This window comes from Puma concolor, chromosome B2 (genome assembly GCF_028749965.1).
Source record: "Puma concolor isolate L17-30 chromosome B2, mPumCon1.1.hap2, whole genome shotgun sequence".
NCBI lineage: Eukaryota > Metazoa > Chordata > Mammalia > Carnivora > Felidae > Puma > Puma concolor.
The window spans coordinates 36632835-36647980 of record NC_141671.1 but is presented as its reverse complement, the minus strand read 5'-3'; the positions used below and the strand labels follow the sequence as shown (position 1 = coordinate 36647980).

Here is a 15146-nt window from a genome sequence, read left to right as displayed (position 1 = left end):
GATCAAAGAATAACGGGAAAGTCTGGCATACAGAGAGAAGGCTGACACAAAACAAAAATGAAAACACAAGCAAAAAAGCCAAAAGGCATAGATCAACGGAACAGACTAGAACACCCAGAAATAAACCCACAACTATATGGTCAATTAATCTTCAACAAAGCAGGAAAGTATATCCAATGGGAAAAGGACTGTCTCTTCAACAAATGGTGTTGGGAAAACTGGACAGCAATGTGCAAAAGAAAGAAACTAGACCACTTTCTTACACCATATACAAAAATAAACTCAAAATGAATTAAAGACCTAAATGTGAGACCTGAAACCAAAAAATCCTAGAAGAGAACATAGGTAGCAACCTCTTGGACATCAGACATAGCAAATCTTTCCTAGATATGTCTTATGAGGTAAGGGAAACAAAGGCAAAAATAAACTATTGGGACTACATCAAAACAATAAGTTTCTGCACAGCGAAGGAAACAATCAACAGGACTAAAAGACAATCTACTGAATGGGAAAAGATATTTGCAAATGACCTATTTGAGAAAGGGTTAGTATCTAAAATATAGAAAGAACTTATAAAACTCAACACCCAAAAACCAAATAATCCAATTTAAAAATGGGTAGACGACATGAACAGACATTTCTCCAAGAAGACACACAGATGACCAATAGACACACGAAAAGATACTCATCAACACTGATTATCAGAGAAATACAAATCAAAACTATAATGAGATATCACCTCATACCTGTCAGAATGGCTAAAATCAAGAACACAAGAAATGATAGGTGTTGGTGAAGATGTGGAGAAAAGAGAACCCTCTTGCACTGTAGGTGGGAATGCAAACTGGTGCAACCATTGTGGAAATGACTATGGAGGCTCTTGAAAAAGTTAAAAATAGGGGCACCTGACTGGCTCAGCTGGAAGAGCATGTGACTCTTGATCTCAGAGTCGTGAGCCCAAGCCCTACGTTGGGTGTACAGATTACTAAAAAGTAAATATAAACTTTAAAAAAGTTACGAATAACATTACCATATGACCCAGGATTCATATTGCTGGATATTTACCCAAAGACTACAAAAACACTATTTCAAAGGGATACATGCACCCCTATATTTATAACAGCATTATTTACAATAGCCAAGATATAGAAATAGCCCAAGTGTCTATCAATTGATGAGTGGATAAAGAAGAAGACACACACACACACACACACACACACACACACACACAACGGAATATTATCCAACCATAAAAAAGAATTAAATCTTGCCATTTGCAACATCATGGATGGAGCTAGAGAATATAATGCTAAGCAAAATAAGTCAATCAGAGAGAGATCAATAGCATATGATTTCCCTCATATGTAGAATTTAAGAAACAAAACAAACGAGCAAAGGGAAAAAAGAGAGAGACAAATCCAGAAACAGAATCTTTTTAAAAAACTTTTTGTTAATGTTTATTTGGGGGGAGAGAGAGAGAAAGAGAGAGAACACGAACAGGGGAGGGGCAGAGAGAAAGGGAGACAAGGGGTCTGAAGTGGGCTCGGCGCTGACAGCAGAGAGCCCGCTGTGGGGCTCAAACCCACGAACAGCGAGACCATGACCTGAGCCGAAGTCAGACGCCCCAGAATCTTAATTGTAGAGAACTGATGGTTACCAGAGGGAAAGGCTGGGGGGGGGGGGGGGTGAGTTAAGTAAGTGATGGTTTAAGGGGATTAAGGAGTGCACTTGGCATGATGAGTAATGTACGAAACTGCTGAGTCACTATGCTGTACACCTGAAACTAATACAACAGTTAACTAACTGGAATTAAAATAAAAACTTTTTTTAAGGGCCACTTCTTTGTATTTTAATATTTGCAAACACTCGCAGGTGAGTACGCTTGAGTTCTCCAACTTCACAAGCCTCTTTACAGTAAAATATAAAGACCAGAGGATAAACCCTGCAGGAAGATTTCAACAGGCTGGTTAGACTGGGTGAATGGATAGAAAAATAAGAGACGGTCCTTAGAGTCTCCCTTTTATTTTTTTTTTTTTAAATTTTTTTTTTCAACGTTTATTTATTTTTGGGACAGAGAGAGACAGAGCATGAACGGGGGAGGAGCAGAGAGAGAGGGAGACACAGAATCGGAAACAGGCTCCAGGCTCTGAGCCATCAGCCCAGAGCCTGATGCGGGGCTCGAACTCACGGACCGCGAGATCGTGACCTGGCTGAAGTCGGACGCTTAACCGACTGCGCCACCCAGGCGCCCCTAGAGTCTCCCTTTTAAAAGAGTAATACCACCTGCCAGTAGTCCACGCAGAAAAACAAGCAATCCTAATTGTGCAGGTCTATTAATTACCATCCAGGAAGGAGATCTTAAAATCATGGTAGGCTGTGTTTTATTCTTATTTGTTTTTGTTTGTTTGTTTTAGTATAATTTATTGTCAAATTGGCTAACATATAGTGTGTATAGTGTGCTTTTGGTTTTGGGGTAGATTCCCGTGGTTCATCACTTCCATACAACACCCAGTGCTCATCCCAACAAGCGCCCTCCTCAATGCCCATCACCCATTTTCCCCTCTCCCCCATATTTTTAATTTTTTAAAAGTGTACTTATTTTGAGAGAGACAGACAGCAAGTGAGGGAGGGGTAGAGAGAGGGGGGCAGAGAAAATGAATCCCAAGCAGGCTCTGCACCACCAGCACAGAGCCCAGTGTGGAACTCGAACCCACGAACCATGAGATCACGACCCAAGTTGGACACCTAACCAGCCGAGTCACCCAGGTGCCCTGGTAGGCTGTTTTGTGTATGTCAGCCTCAAGGTGTCGGCACAGCCAGAAAGGCCAAGGTAAGTGATGGACTTCTTCAGCAAAGGTATCAGAGCCCATGTTGAATTTGTTAACGTACTCTTGAACTAAAAACCCATGATGCATCTGTACCTAAAACACTTTAATTAATCAGTTTACGGAATCTCAAAAAGTAGCCAAGACATTTGAAAAGAAAGAGAAACGAAGATGAAACAGAGACTAAATGCAGACTGACTGAAAGCCTGGTGATTAAGGTGCTCAATTTCCCAGCATTTATAATTCACCTGTCAGCCTGGACCATCCCTACTCCTCCCAAACCACACTCAACTCTAGAGCGGGCTGGTCTCCACACTGCCTTCCAAATATTTCTTAGCTACTGAATCAGGCTCTTCTCCCATTTCAATATCATATCCAATCTGAAACATTCCCTTCAAATTCTATACTTCCCGCCATGAGATCTTCCCGGACGCTACCCCACAGCATCCATTACCCATGCCTTCTCTGATTCCCTAAAATATATAAATCAGGGCTTATACTACTTCTAATAAGTAAATAACTTTTTTTAAAATTTTTTATTATTTATTTTGGAGAAAGACAGACACGCACACACAAACAGAGTGCAAGCAGGGGAAGGGCAGAGAGAGGGAGACACAGAATCCGAAGCAGGCTCCAGGCTCTGAGCTGTCAGCACAGAGCCCGACACGGGGCTCGAACTCACAAACCATGAGATCATGACCTGAGCCAAAGTCAGACGCTTAACTGACTGAGTCACACAGGCACCCCATAAGTAAATAACTTTTTTAAATGAATTCAATTTAGATCATAATATAAGGCATACCGAGGTCAGTGCTCCACTCGTACATAAGAAATAAGACATCACTGGGAATGCAAGCTGGTGCAGCCACTCTGGAAGTATGGAGGTTCCTCAAAAAACTAAAAATAAAACTACCCTACGACCCAGCAATTGCACTACTAGGCATTTATCCACGGGATACAGGTGTGCTGTTTCAAAGGGACACATGCACCCCCATGTTTATAGCAGCACTATCAACAGTAGCCAAAGTATGGAGAGAGCCCAAATGTCCATCGATGGATGAATGGATAAAGAAGATGTAGTATATTTATATACAATGGATTATTACTCAGCAATCAAAAAGAATGAAATCTTGCCATTTGCAATTACGTGGATGGAACTGGAGGGTATTGTGCTAAGTGAAATTAGAGAAGACAAAAATCATATGACTTCACTCATATGAAGACTTTAAGAGACAAAACAGATGAACATAAGGGAAGGGAAGCAAAAATAACATAAAAACAGGGAGGGGGTGGCACAAAAACAGACACATAGACCAATGGAATAGAATAGAAACCCCAGAACTAGACCCACAAACGTATGGCCAACTCATCTTTGACAAAGCAGGAAAGAACATCCAATGGAAAAAAGACAGTCTCTTTAACAAATGGTGCTGGGAGAACTGGACAGCAACATGCAGAAGGTTGAAACTAGACCACTTTCTCACACCATTCACAAAAATAAACTCAAAATGGATAAAGGACCTGAATGTGAGACAGGAAACCATCAAAACCTTAGAGGAGAAAGCAGGAAAAGACCTCTCTGACCTCAGCCGTAGCAATCTCTTACTCGACACATCCCCAAAGGCAAGGGAATTAAAAGCAAAAGTGAATTACTGGGACCTTATGAAGATAAAAAGCTTCTGCACAGCAAAGGAAACAACCAACAAAACTAAAAGGCAACCAACGGAATGGGAAAAGATATTTGCAAATGACATATTGGACAAAGGGCTAGTATCCAAAATCTATAAAGAGCTCACCAAACTCCACACCCGAAAAGCAAATAACCCAGTGAAGAAATGGGCAGAAAACATGAATAGACACTTCTCTAAAGAAGACATCCGGATGGCCAACAGGCACATGAAAAGATGTTCAGCGTCGCTCCTTATCAGGGAAATACAAATCAAAACCACACTCAGGTATCACCTCACGCCAGTCAGAGTGGCCAAAATGAACAAATCAGGAGACTATAGATGCTGGAGAGGATGTGGAGAAACGGGAACCCTCTTGCACTGTTGGTGGGAATGCAAATTGGTGCAGCCGCTCTGGAAAGCAGTGTGGAGGTTCCTCAGAAAATTAAAAATAGACCTACCCTATGACCCAGCAGTAGCACTGCTAGGAATTTATCCAAGGGACACAGGAGTACTGATGCATAGGGGCACTTGTACCCCAATGTTCATAGCAGCACTCTCAACAATAGCCAAATTATGGAAAGAGCCTAAATGTCCATCAACTGATGAATGGATAAAGAAATTGTGGTTTATATACACAATGGAATACTACGTGGCAATGAGAAAAAATGAAATATGGCCTTTTGTAGCAACGTGGATGGAACTGGAGAGTGTGATGCTAAGTGAAATAAGCCATACAGAGAAAGACAGATACCATATGGTTTCACTCTTATGTGGATCCTGAGAAACTTAACAGGAACCCATGGGGGAGGGGAAGGAAAAAAAAAAAAAAAAGAGGTTAGAGTGGGAGAGAGCCAAAGCATAAGAGACTGTTGAGAACTGAGAACAAACTAAGGGTTGATGGGGGGTGGGAGGGAGGAGAGGGTGGGTGATGGGTATTGAGGAGGGCACCTTTTGGGATGAGCACTGGGTGTTGTATGGAAACCAATTTGACAATAAAGTTCATATATAAATAAAAAAATAAAAAATAAAAAAAAATAAAAAAAAAAACAGGGAGGGGGACAAAGCATAAGAGACTCATAAATATGGAGAACAAACTGAGGGTTGCTGGAGGGGTTGTAGGAGGGGAGGATGGGTAAATGGGTAAGGGGCACTAAGGAATCTACTCCTGAAATCATTGTTTCACTATATGCTAACCAATTTGGATGTAAATTTAAAACAATAAAAAATAGGGGCACCTGGGTGGCTCAGTCGGTTAAGCGTCCAACTTCAGCTCAGGTCACGATCTCATGGTCCGTAAGTTTGAGCCCCACGTCAGGCTCTGTGCTGACAGCTCAGAGCCTGGAGCCTGCTTCAGATTCTGTGTCTCCCTCTCTCTCTGACCCTCCCCCGTTCATGCTCTGTCTCTCTCTGTCTCAAAAATAAATAAACATTAAAAATAATTAAAAATAATAATAAAAAATAAAACAAGTTAATAAAAAAAAAAGAAAGAAAGAAAGAAGACATCATGGGTTTCAAACCCTGCCAACCTCTTCCTCCCTCCCGTCCTCAGAAGCCACTTTATTGCATCTGGCATTTTTCACCCTTATTTTTGTCTTCATGTTTTTATTTTCCAAACAATATTCTAAAGAATATTATAGTATTATAGTATTTTTTCCATGTGTTTTAAAACTTTATATAAATGGCACACTATACATATGACTTATTTTGACCGTAAGTCATAAATGCTACTTTAAATATTACTTAATTTCATGGCTGGCTAACTGGTCTCTCCAACACAAAATTTAAAAAGCATTTGCTCCACACAAGTGCAGAAAGCACTTTATTCACATTTTCAAACAAAAAGACAAGTACAGAGAAAAATTAACAAACATCCATGAGCCCATCACTCTGATCTAACAAATGTTAATATGTGTCACATTTCTTTTTTTAAGAAAATAAAATTGGGGAAGACTACTGAAGTCCCAAGTGCAGTCCCCCGTCCTGTTCCCCTTTGTCCCCAAGAGATAACCACTCTCCTGAAGTGGATATGAAATCCGTTCCATCTGTTTTTATACTTCTACACACACATGCATTCATAAAATACTGTTTTGTGTTAAAACCGTACACAAAAGACCACACGCCACTTATCTTTCCACGTCTTGCTTTTCTCACTCAACAGTGTGTTTTCACCCCGCTGCACTTTTCAGTTTTTCTGATTGCAGAGTAACATATGTGGTGGAGAAACCCAAGAGTCAATGATACACAGCGTCCTCACGGGGGAAGCCACGGTGCCAAGCAGACTTCCCGCTTCTAGGGAGCAGTGGTGACGCCATGTCTTGTTTTGCAGTCCCCTCACCACCCGGCAGAGTGCAACACACTCCAGCAGGCACTTACTAACAATACTTAACGAGGGGCGCCTGGGTAGCTCAGTCTGTTAAGCGTCCGACTTCGGCTCAGGCCACGATCTCGCGGTTTGTGAGTTCGAGCCCGGCATCAGGTCCGCACTCAGCGCCTGCTTGGGATTCTCTCCCTCTTCCTCTCTCTCTCTGCCCCTCCCCTGGTTGTGCACGTGTGTGCACTCACTCTTTCTCTCTAAATTATCAAAAAATAAACTTCAAAACACACACACACACAAAATTTAATGAGCGAAGACTGGAACTCTACAAACCCCAGGCCTCTGCTTAGGCAGACTAGTGGCTCATTAAACCTCAACACTAGAGGCAAACCCGGCATCTTGGGAGAAATCACACTGCACATGCAGAGAAATGAATGCCATAGCACGTACCGCAATGGAGACAAAAGTGAGCAAAACTCCTGGTCAACCTCCGACGTTCTCCTTAATAAAACCAACACCACAGGGTGTATTGGCATATAGCTGGTTTGCATCGTCGCCATAGTGCAAAACCATTGGTAGGAAAAATCAACAGGTGTTTGCTGAGTGCTGACAAAGGAGCAAAAGCAAATATGGGAACAGACCTATGTGATTTAAAGCCAAACATGTTGGCAACTGATTCAGGTTCACACACTCATTTGATGGAAGTCTTCCAGAACTGAGGTTCTATGCTGTCTCTGTGATAATTTAGTATCTTCTAGCCACTTAATTTTATCAGTCACACATTTCCAAACTAAGAATAGGTTGTAATACAGTGTACGTGCCCAGACAGGCTGGGACAATAACACTGAGTTCACTATCAGATTCATAAATGTTATGGAAAATAACCAAATGACAGAGGTTTTTAGTTGCAAATCTGCAAGCTCCTAAATAATTTAAGTGATTAGACACTTTTCTCAACTTCATTTAATGCTAAAAAGCACTCCCTGATTTAATTTTTTTTTTTTTTTTTAGTATTTATTCATTTTTTGAGAAGCAGAGAGAGACAGTATGAGCAGGGCAAGGACAGAGAGAGAAGGAGACACAGAATCCAAAGCAGGCTCCAGGCTCTGAGCTGTCAGCACAGAGTCTGACACGGGGCTCAAACTCATGAACAGCGAGATCATGACATGAACCGAAGTCGGACGCTTAACCGACTGAGCTACCCAGGCGCCCCTCCCTAATTTTAACAATAAACACATTTGCTTAAAAAGAGGGAGAAGCCCTTCCCAGAAGGACTGGAAATAAGAATGTGGGAAACTAGCTGGGCTTTGGCTCACACTGGTCTCTCCTATTCCAGGTCTAATCTACATCTTTTCACTGGAAGCGTCTACACCCCTGGCCTGGATGAGGTGCCTCGACAGGTGTCCTAATCTTGGCAGAGACTGACTGAGGGAAGAAGTAGCAGAAAAAGCACCGGACCCAGAGTCAAGAAATCTGCAGCTATACGGCGTGATTTGGGGCAAGTCACTTTCCCCCTCTGGCCTCAGTTTCCTTACCTGCAGTGGCCTTAGACATTCTACAGTTTCACGACACTCAGATGCTCATGGGGCCAGCAATTTGCTACTTCCAAAAGCACGAGATAGAAAAGCCCACCTTCAGTGGCCCCCACACCATCTACTCTTACCTATCAGTCATGCCGGGTGTGAGTGACAAAGCAAAAGAGAAATACCCATTGACATGAGTTGAAGCTCGTTGAATACTAGTTGAACTTTAAACTTAATCCTCAGCTTCAGCCTTAGAGGTCACTCAATCCAAAACTCTCATTTCATAGATATGGAAACTGAGCATAGAGTATTTAAGTACTTGGTCCTGAAACTTGGCTTTTTCTCTAAGTGTATGACATCACACTCTTACCTGACCAGCTAAGTCAGAAACCTGGGAATGGCATCTCCTTCTCCCTCACTCCCTAAATCCAGTGGTTTACCAAGTCCTTTTGATATTCTCAAACTTGACCTCTATGTGCCATTGCCCTAGTCCAAGCCATCATCACCTCTCCTTCCACTGACTGCAGTGGCCACCTAACTATACTCGTCCTGATCCCCAGTGGGGGGCAGGGGTGGGTGGTGACTGGAGTGTTTGGAAACTTGTATGTGGGAAAGGTGTTTGTCCCAATAAATGGTGGGTCTTCCTGGCACTTAGTGGGCAAGGGCCAGGGGCGTTAAACATCCCACAGTCCAGTACAGCCCAGATTTAACCCACCCAAAACACCAACCGTGTGTCTCCCATCCCTAACTGTTGAAAATGCTGGTCCAAGCCATTTTCCTCAGGGCAGCCAGAATATTTTTTTTATACATGCGAATCTGATCGTGCCACAGCCCCCACCAACCTTCTAACGGCATCCCACTGCTCTTGGGATAAATATCAAAGCCCTTAACTCAGCCTGTCTTTCCAACACGAAGGGCCTGGAAGACATAGAGAGTTTGGATTTCGTTCTAATTACAAATGAGGGAGAGGGGCAAGAAGAGAAACGGGAACACCAGTTAGAAGGCTAACGCAGTAGTCCAGGCAAGAGAGAGGAGAGAACGGCCCAGACCCAGAGTATATTGCGACGAGCCAACAGGACTTGCTGATGAACTGAATGAGGCAGGAAAGGAAAGAGAAGGATCAGACGTTAGGATTTCGGTGAATGGCGCGACCATTAAATGAGATGGAATGAGTGGCTTGGCAGGAGAGGGCACACGTGGAAATCAGGAGTTCTGCGTGGGTGTGTTCAGCACGAGACACCTATCGGACAGCCAAGCGGAGATGTGTTAAATGTTCAAAATCCACATGGCAAAGGCTCCCAACGCTGGAACGCAGGCTGCTTGCAGTTTGATTCAGGGCTCTTATCCCAGTGGTTCTCAAAGTGCAGCCCCCAGATTAGCAGCAGCAGTAGTCACTTGGGAACTTCTGAGAAAGTCTACTTCTCAGGTCCCATCTCAGACCTACTGGATCAGAAACCTTGGCTGCCTACGGCTACCTTGGTTCAGAAACCTGGCAATCTATGTTTCAACAAGCCCTGCAGGTGACTCACCAAAGTCTAAAGTTTTAGGACCGCTGCTCACAATCATACTCCTCGGTGATAATGAACACCTGATAGCCATAGCTGCCCTGCATTAGGCTTCTTTGCGTCTCTGTAAATCTTCTGCCTGATTAGCAATAAGGGGTGCTTTGTTTGGGGTTTTCTTCTTTACCCAGGACTCACTGGGGGCTCCAGACATACCACTGATCAAAGTTTTTGAATTCTAGTCTCAATGTTTATTTATTTTTGACAAAGGGAGACAGAGTGTGAGAGGGGGAGGAGCAGAGAAAGAGGGAGAGACAGAATCCGAAGCAGGCTCCAGGCTCTGAGCTGTCAGCACAGAGCCCGAGGCGGGGCTCAAACTCGCGAACCGTGAGATCATGAACCAAGCCGAAGTCGGACACTTGACCGACTGAGCCACCCAGGCGCCCCAATTTGAATCCCAGTTTCAGAAACTAGAGCAAGGGGGAGAAACAAATTAAAAAGGAGCTACTACAACCATAACTATCATTTTCATAATAGCTAATATTACTGAGTCCTTCTTATGCACTTTCTGTGTATTATCTCATTAATCCTCCTAACAGCCTTATGAGATAGGTACTCTGCTCCCATTTTATAGATAAGGAAATTGAGGCACAGAGAAGTTATGTATCTTGCCGAGGGTCACACAGCTAGAAAGTGGCAGAGCTGGGATTTGAGCCCAGGCAGTCAGGTTCCAGAATCTGCATTTTTTTTTTTTGAGATATAATTGACATAAAACATTGCATAAGTTTAAAGTGTACAGAGTGCAGGGGCACCTGGGTCGCTCAGCCATTTAAGCATCCGACTTCAACTCAAGTCATGATCTCAGTTTGTGCGTTCAAGCCCCGGTTGGGCTCTGTGCTGACAGCTCAGAGCCTGGAGCCTGCTTCAGATTCTGTCTCCATCTCCCTCTCTCTCTGTCCCTTTCCCGCTCGTGCTCTGTCTCTCTAATATAAATTAAAAAAAAAATTTAAAGTGTACAGAGTGTTTACCACCTTAGCATTAGGTAACACCTCTATCAAGTCACATAATTATCATTTCTTTTTTGTGGTGAGAACAATTAAGACCCAGTCTCTTAGCAACTTTGAAGTTTATAATACGGTGTTGTTGACTATAATCACTGTGCTGTACATGAGATCTCCAGAACTTATTTATCCTAGTTGCAAGTTTCCAGAGCCTAAACTCTTAACCACACGGTATAGAGTGTTGCCTATCTTTCTAGGCATCTAGAGAAGAACCATTTGATGTAGTAAGTACATAAGGCTCTTATAAATAACTGAGAGAATCTTAAAAGATGTTTAAGGAGTGCCTGGGTGGCTCAGTCGGGTTGAGCATCCGACTCTTGATTTCAGCCCGGGTCATGATCCCAGGATGATGGGATCAAGCCCCCAGTCATGCTCTGCACTGAGCATGAAACCTACTTAAGAGTTACCCTCTCTCTCCCTCTGCCCCTCTCCCCTGCTCAAGCGTACTCTCTCTCTCTCTCTCTCTCTCTCAAGAAATAAAAAACAGGGGCGCCTGGGTGGCTCAGTTGGTGAAGTGTCTGACTCTTGATTTTGGCTCAGGTCATGATCTCATGGTTTGTGACTTCAAGCCCTGCATCGGGCTCTGTGCTGACAGTGGGGAGCCTGCTTAGGATTCTCTCTCTCTCTCTCTCTCTCCCCCCCCCCCACTTGTAATCTCTCTCTCTCTCTCTCTAAATTTTTTTTTTCAACGTTTATTTATTTTTGGGACAGAGAGAGACAGAGCATGAACAGGGGAGGGGCAGAGAGAGAGGGAGACACAGAATCGGAAACAGGCTCCAGGCTCTGAGCCATCAGCCCAGAGCCCGACGCGGGGCTCGAACTCACGGACCGCGAGATCATGACCTGGCTGAAGTCGGACGCTTAACCGACTGCGCCACCCAGGCGCTCCCTCTCTCTCTCTCTAAATAAAATAAACTTAAATAAATAAAATTTTAAAAGATGTTTAATTCTATCCAGTTACCATATAACTCAGCACTTCTACATAAACTCAAAAAAATGGAAAACACACATCCACACAAAAACCTGCACGTGAATTTCATAACATTGTTTACAATAGCCCAAAAGTGGAAACAACCCAAACGTCATCAACTGATGAATGGATACACAAAATGAAGTATAATCGGTGGAATGTTATCTAGCCATAAAAAGGAACAACATACTGATACATGCTACAACATGGGCGAGCCTTCAAAAACAGAGCCAGCACAGAGCCAGACACAGGGTTCGAACTCACAAACTGTGAGATCAGGACCTGAGCTGAAATCGAGAGCTGGACGCTTAACCAACTGAGCCACCAGGCGCCCCTCATATTATCCCATTTACATGGAATGTCCAGAAAAGGTAAATCCATTCAAATAGAAGGATTAGTGGTTGCCAAGGGCCGAGGTGAGGGGACGAATACAAGGCTTCTTTGTGGGGTGATGAAAATGTACTGAAATTGGTGGTGCTGGTTGCACAAAACCATCTATACTTTGGACGAATATACCAAATACCACTGAACTGTACACTTTAAAAGGATGTGTGTTCATAGTATGTGAATTACATCTCAATAAAGCTATTGTTAACAAAGGATGTTATTTTTAAAAAGGATGTTTCATTCATTTTGAACTTAGGCTAATTTACGAAATAAAATTCCTATTTGGTGTCATTAAGGTTGCTAGACCATGATCAAAGAAACTGAAAGTAACTGCCATCACTTTGAATTTTTACCTTTCAATTTGCAGAGAAAACTAGTTTCACTTCTAGGCTGCCATGGACCTAGAAAGTTACTGATGTCATTTCCCCACCCAGGAGAAAGTTCTTCACAAACACTGAAAGAGTACAAATGCAAAACTTCTATTCTCGGGAAAACGCCCTAGTCTTTTCCTTAAATCAAAGCACCTTCTATCTAAAAAAACTTTAATTTTCTCCCATAACCAACAGCTGCTAGGGCTCCCCACTGAAAGAACACAGCTAAACAATAGTTCTCTTCAACCAGCAAGGTACTAAAAACTGTTATGAGCTGTGCCAACGTTTTAATACCTTAAGATAAACAATAAACATAAATACCTAGTACTGGAGTAAGGAGCTGAGAAACATTCTTTTAAATGTTTACTTGCTCTAATAACAAGAATCCTCATAACTAGTATTTATTAAGCAACTATAATGTGCTAAATAAACATCGTTCTAGGTTCTTTACAAATAGGATGTTTAATTTAGTCCTGATAGTAACCCCGAGGAAGTATTTTTATCTTCATTTCATAGATAAGAAAATTGAGGTCTAGAGAGATTGAGTAAATCATTTGTCATTGATCACACAGGTAAGAGTCCAAGTAATAACTCAGGCCTTTCTGAACTCAAATGTTCTCTCCTCTATTCCTCTTCGAAATGAAAAAGGAAGCCAGAAACTTGAAGAAACAGAAAAGACTCCTCTTACTTACAGAGCACAAAAGCAATGCTCTGAAAAAAGTTGACTGCTCCTATAGTCCAAAAGAGGAAATATGGAAAACAAAAAATTGTTCATAACAATCAGCAGTCAGCAGGCGTAAAAGACCCCGCCATATCCCACATCTCAAATACTGCTTCCTGACTTAACAGTTTTCCCACTGATTCTGACTATAACCTTAGGATGTCAAAATTGAATGATCTCACCATGGAAAACCCCAGAAAACAGCAGTTGTGACACTGGAGAGCTCCCTAGACCAGGAAGGAAAACAAATCAGTTGGCAGGAAACGGTGCCTATCTAAAAACATAGAAGTCTTTAGCATTAGTATTAACATTGTAATTCCACAGCACTTTAATCTGAAGCCATTTCTGCATTCTCTTGCATTATTCGAATAATGTGTTACTAAAAGCTGATTCCCATTCTCCATATGTCTAATAGGATCCTAAATAAGACTGCTACATAGCCATCACTGACCCTAATTTCCGTTTTGCTATTAAAAAAAAAAAAAATCCACATATACACACAAATTCAAAGGATTGTCCCTGAAGGAAAAGACCTTTTATCCATTAAGAAAAGTAGCATGTGGGGCACAAGCAAACATGTATTTCATCACCCAGTGGCCTATGGCTGGTGGAAATCTTAAATTCCTGACTGAGATATACATTCCTTATGCTTCTCAGGGCTCTGCCCAAAACAAATTGAAACTATAAACCAACAGCAGGTTGATGGATGTACAAATGCTAAGCTCTCAACATACATCAAAAAGGGGAGGGGAGTCGAGTAGCTTAAAAGGTCTGCTCTCCAACTAAACTACTGAAGAATGAAAGAATCTCGTGCATTTGCACAAGAACATTACAACGCAGAGGGAAGAGGTCACTTGGGGTTAAACAAATCCATAGAAAATGCTAAAGAAATAACCTCGATCCTTGAGTCACTCTGTAATAATTCCTAATGGGAAGTAGCCAACTCAAGATAAAGCAAGGTCGAGCTGGAGAATTTTCCTCACTTTTTCTGTCCCCCTGTATACGATCCCAAGCTCCCACAAGAATCTTTTGAGAGTCCAAGAAAAGATTCATACGTAAAGATCTGGGGAAGCAAGGGAAGGGGCCAGCCCTTATGCAAGCAACCACCTGTGCGTGATAGAGACCCCCAAGAAGGAGTTATATTTAAAGTGAGAGACAGCTTTGGGGATGACCCTCCAAATCCAGGACCGACACTGGCTATTCACCCAACTCCACTGTCCTTTACACCCAGACTCCGGCCACCTCCGGCGGAGGGCACCGGCTTCGGCGCCCTCCGCCCCCAGACCCTGGTGTGCTCCCACACCCAGCCGTTCCCAAAGCTCGCTGCCCGCTACCTTTGCTCGACAGCTGCCCGCCGCCACCAGGCAGTCCCAGCTCCCCCAGCCCAGGTTCCCCCAAACCAGCCTTTCGAGGTCGGTGGCGCCCCAGGGCCGCGGGATTTAGGGCTTAGGATCTGGAAGGGTTTGGTCCAATCTCTTCCTCTCGGCGTCCTGGGCTTACCTCCCCGGCAGCTTGGCGCTCCTCTTCCAAAACTGCTTGCTGTTCTCGGCGGCCATTGCTCTGGCCGGGGAAGGCCTTGCAGGAGGGCCAGGGGGTACCCGGCGAGATGCCCCCAGGACCCCGTAATCGGAGGGCCAACCCAGGCCGCTTCCCCGCCGCCGGTCACCCGCTCCCAGCTCCTGGGGGCGCCATCTTGGATGTGGGCACCCCCCCACCCAGCGCCGCTGCCATTGGTGGGTTGCGCAGGCCGTGGTCAGACAGACCAATAGGGAGCCGGAATCCTGCAGGCCGCTGAAGCCGAA

General features: G+C 43.5%; 1 protein-coding gene across 1 annotated transcript in view; it reads right to left on the bottom strand.

Annotated features, from left to right (window-relative positions):
- The window catches only part of TBC1D22B (TBC1 domain family member 22B), a 79626-nt gene extending 64574 nt beyond the window's left edge, over positions 1–15052 (bottom strand). Inside the window, exon 1 of the mRNA XM_025925493.2 lies at positions 14845–15052. Coding sequence (XP_025781278.1) covers positions 14845–14900 — 56 coding nt within the window. The 5' untranslated portion in view covers positions 14901–15052. The remainder of the gene's footprint in view (positions 1–14844) is intronic.
- Positions 15053–15146: the final 94 nt, after the last annotated feature.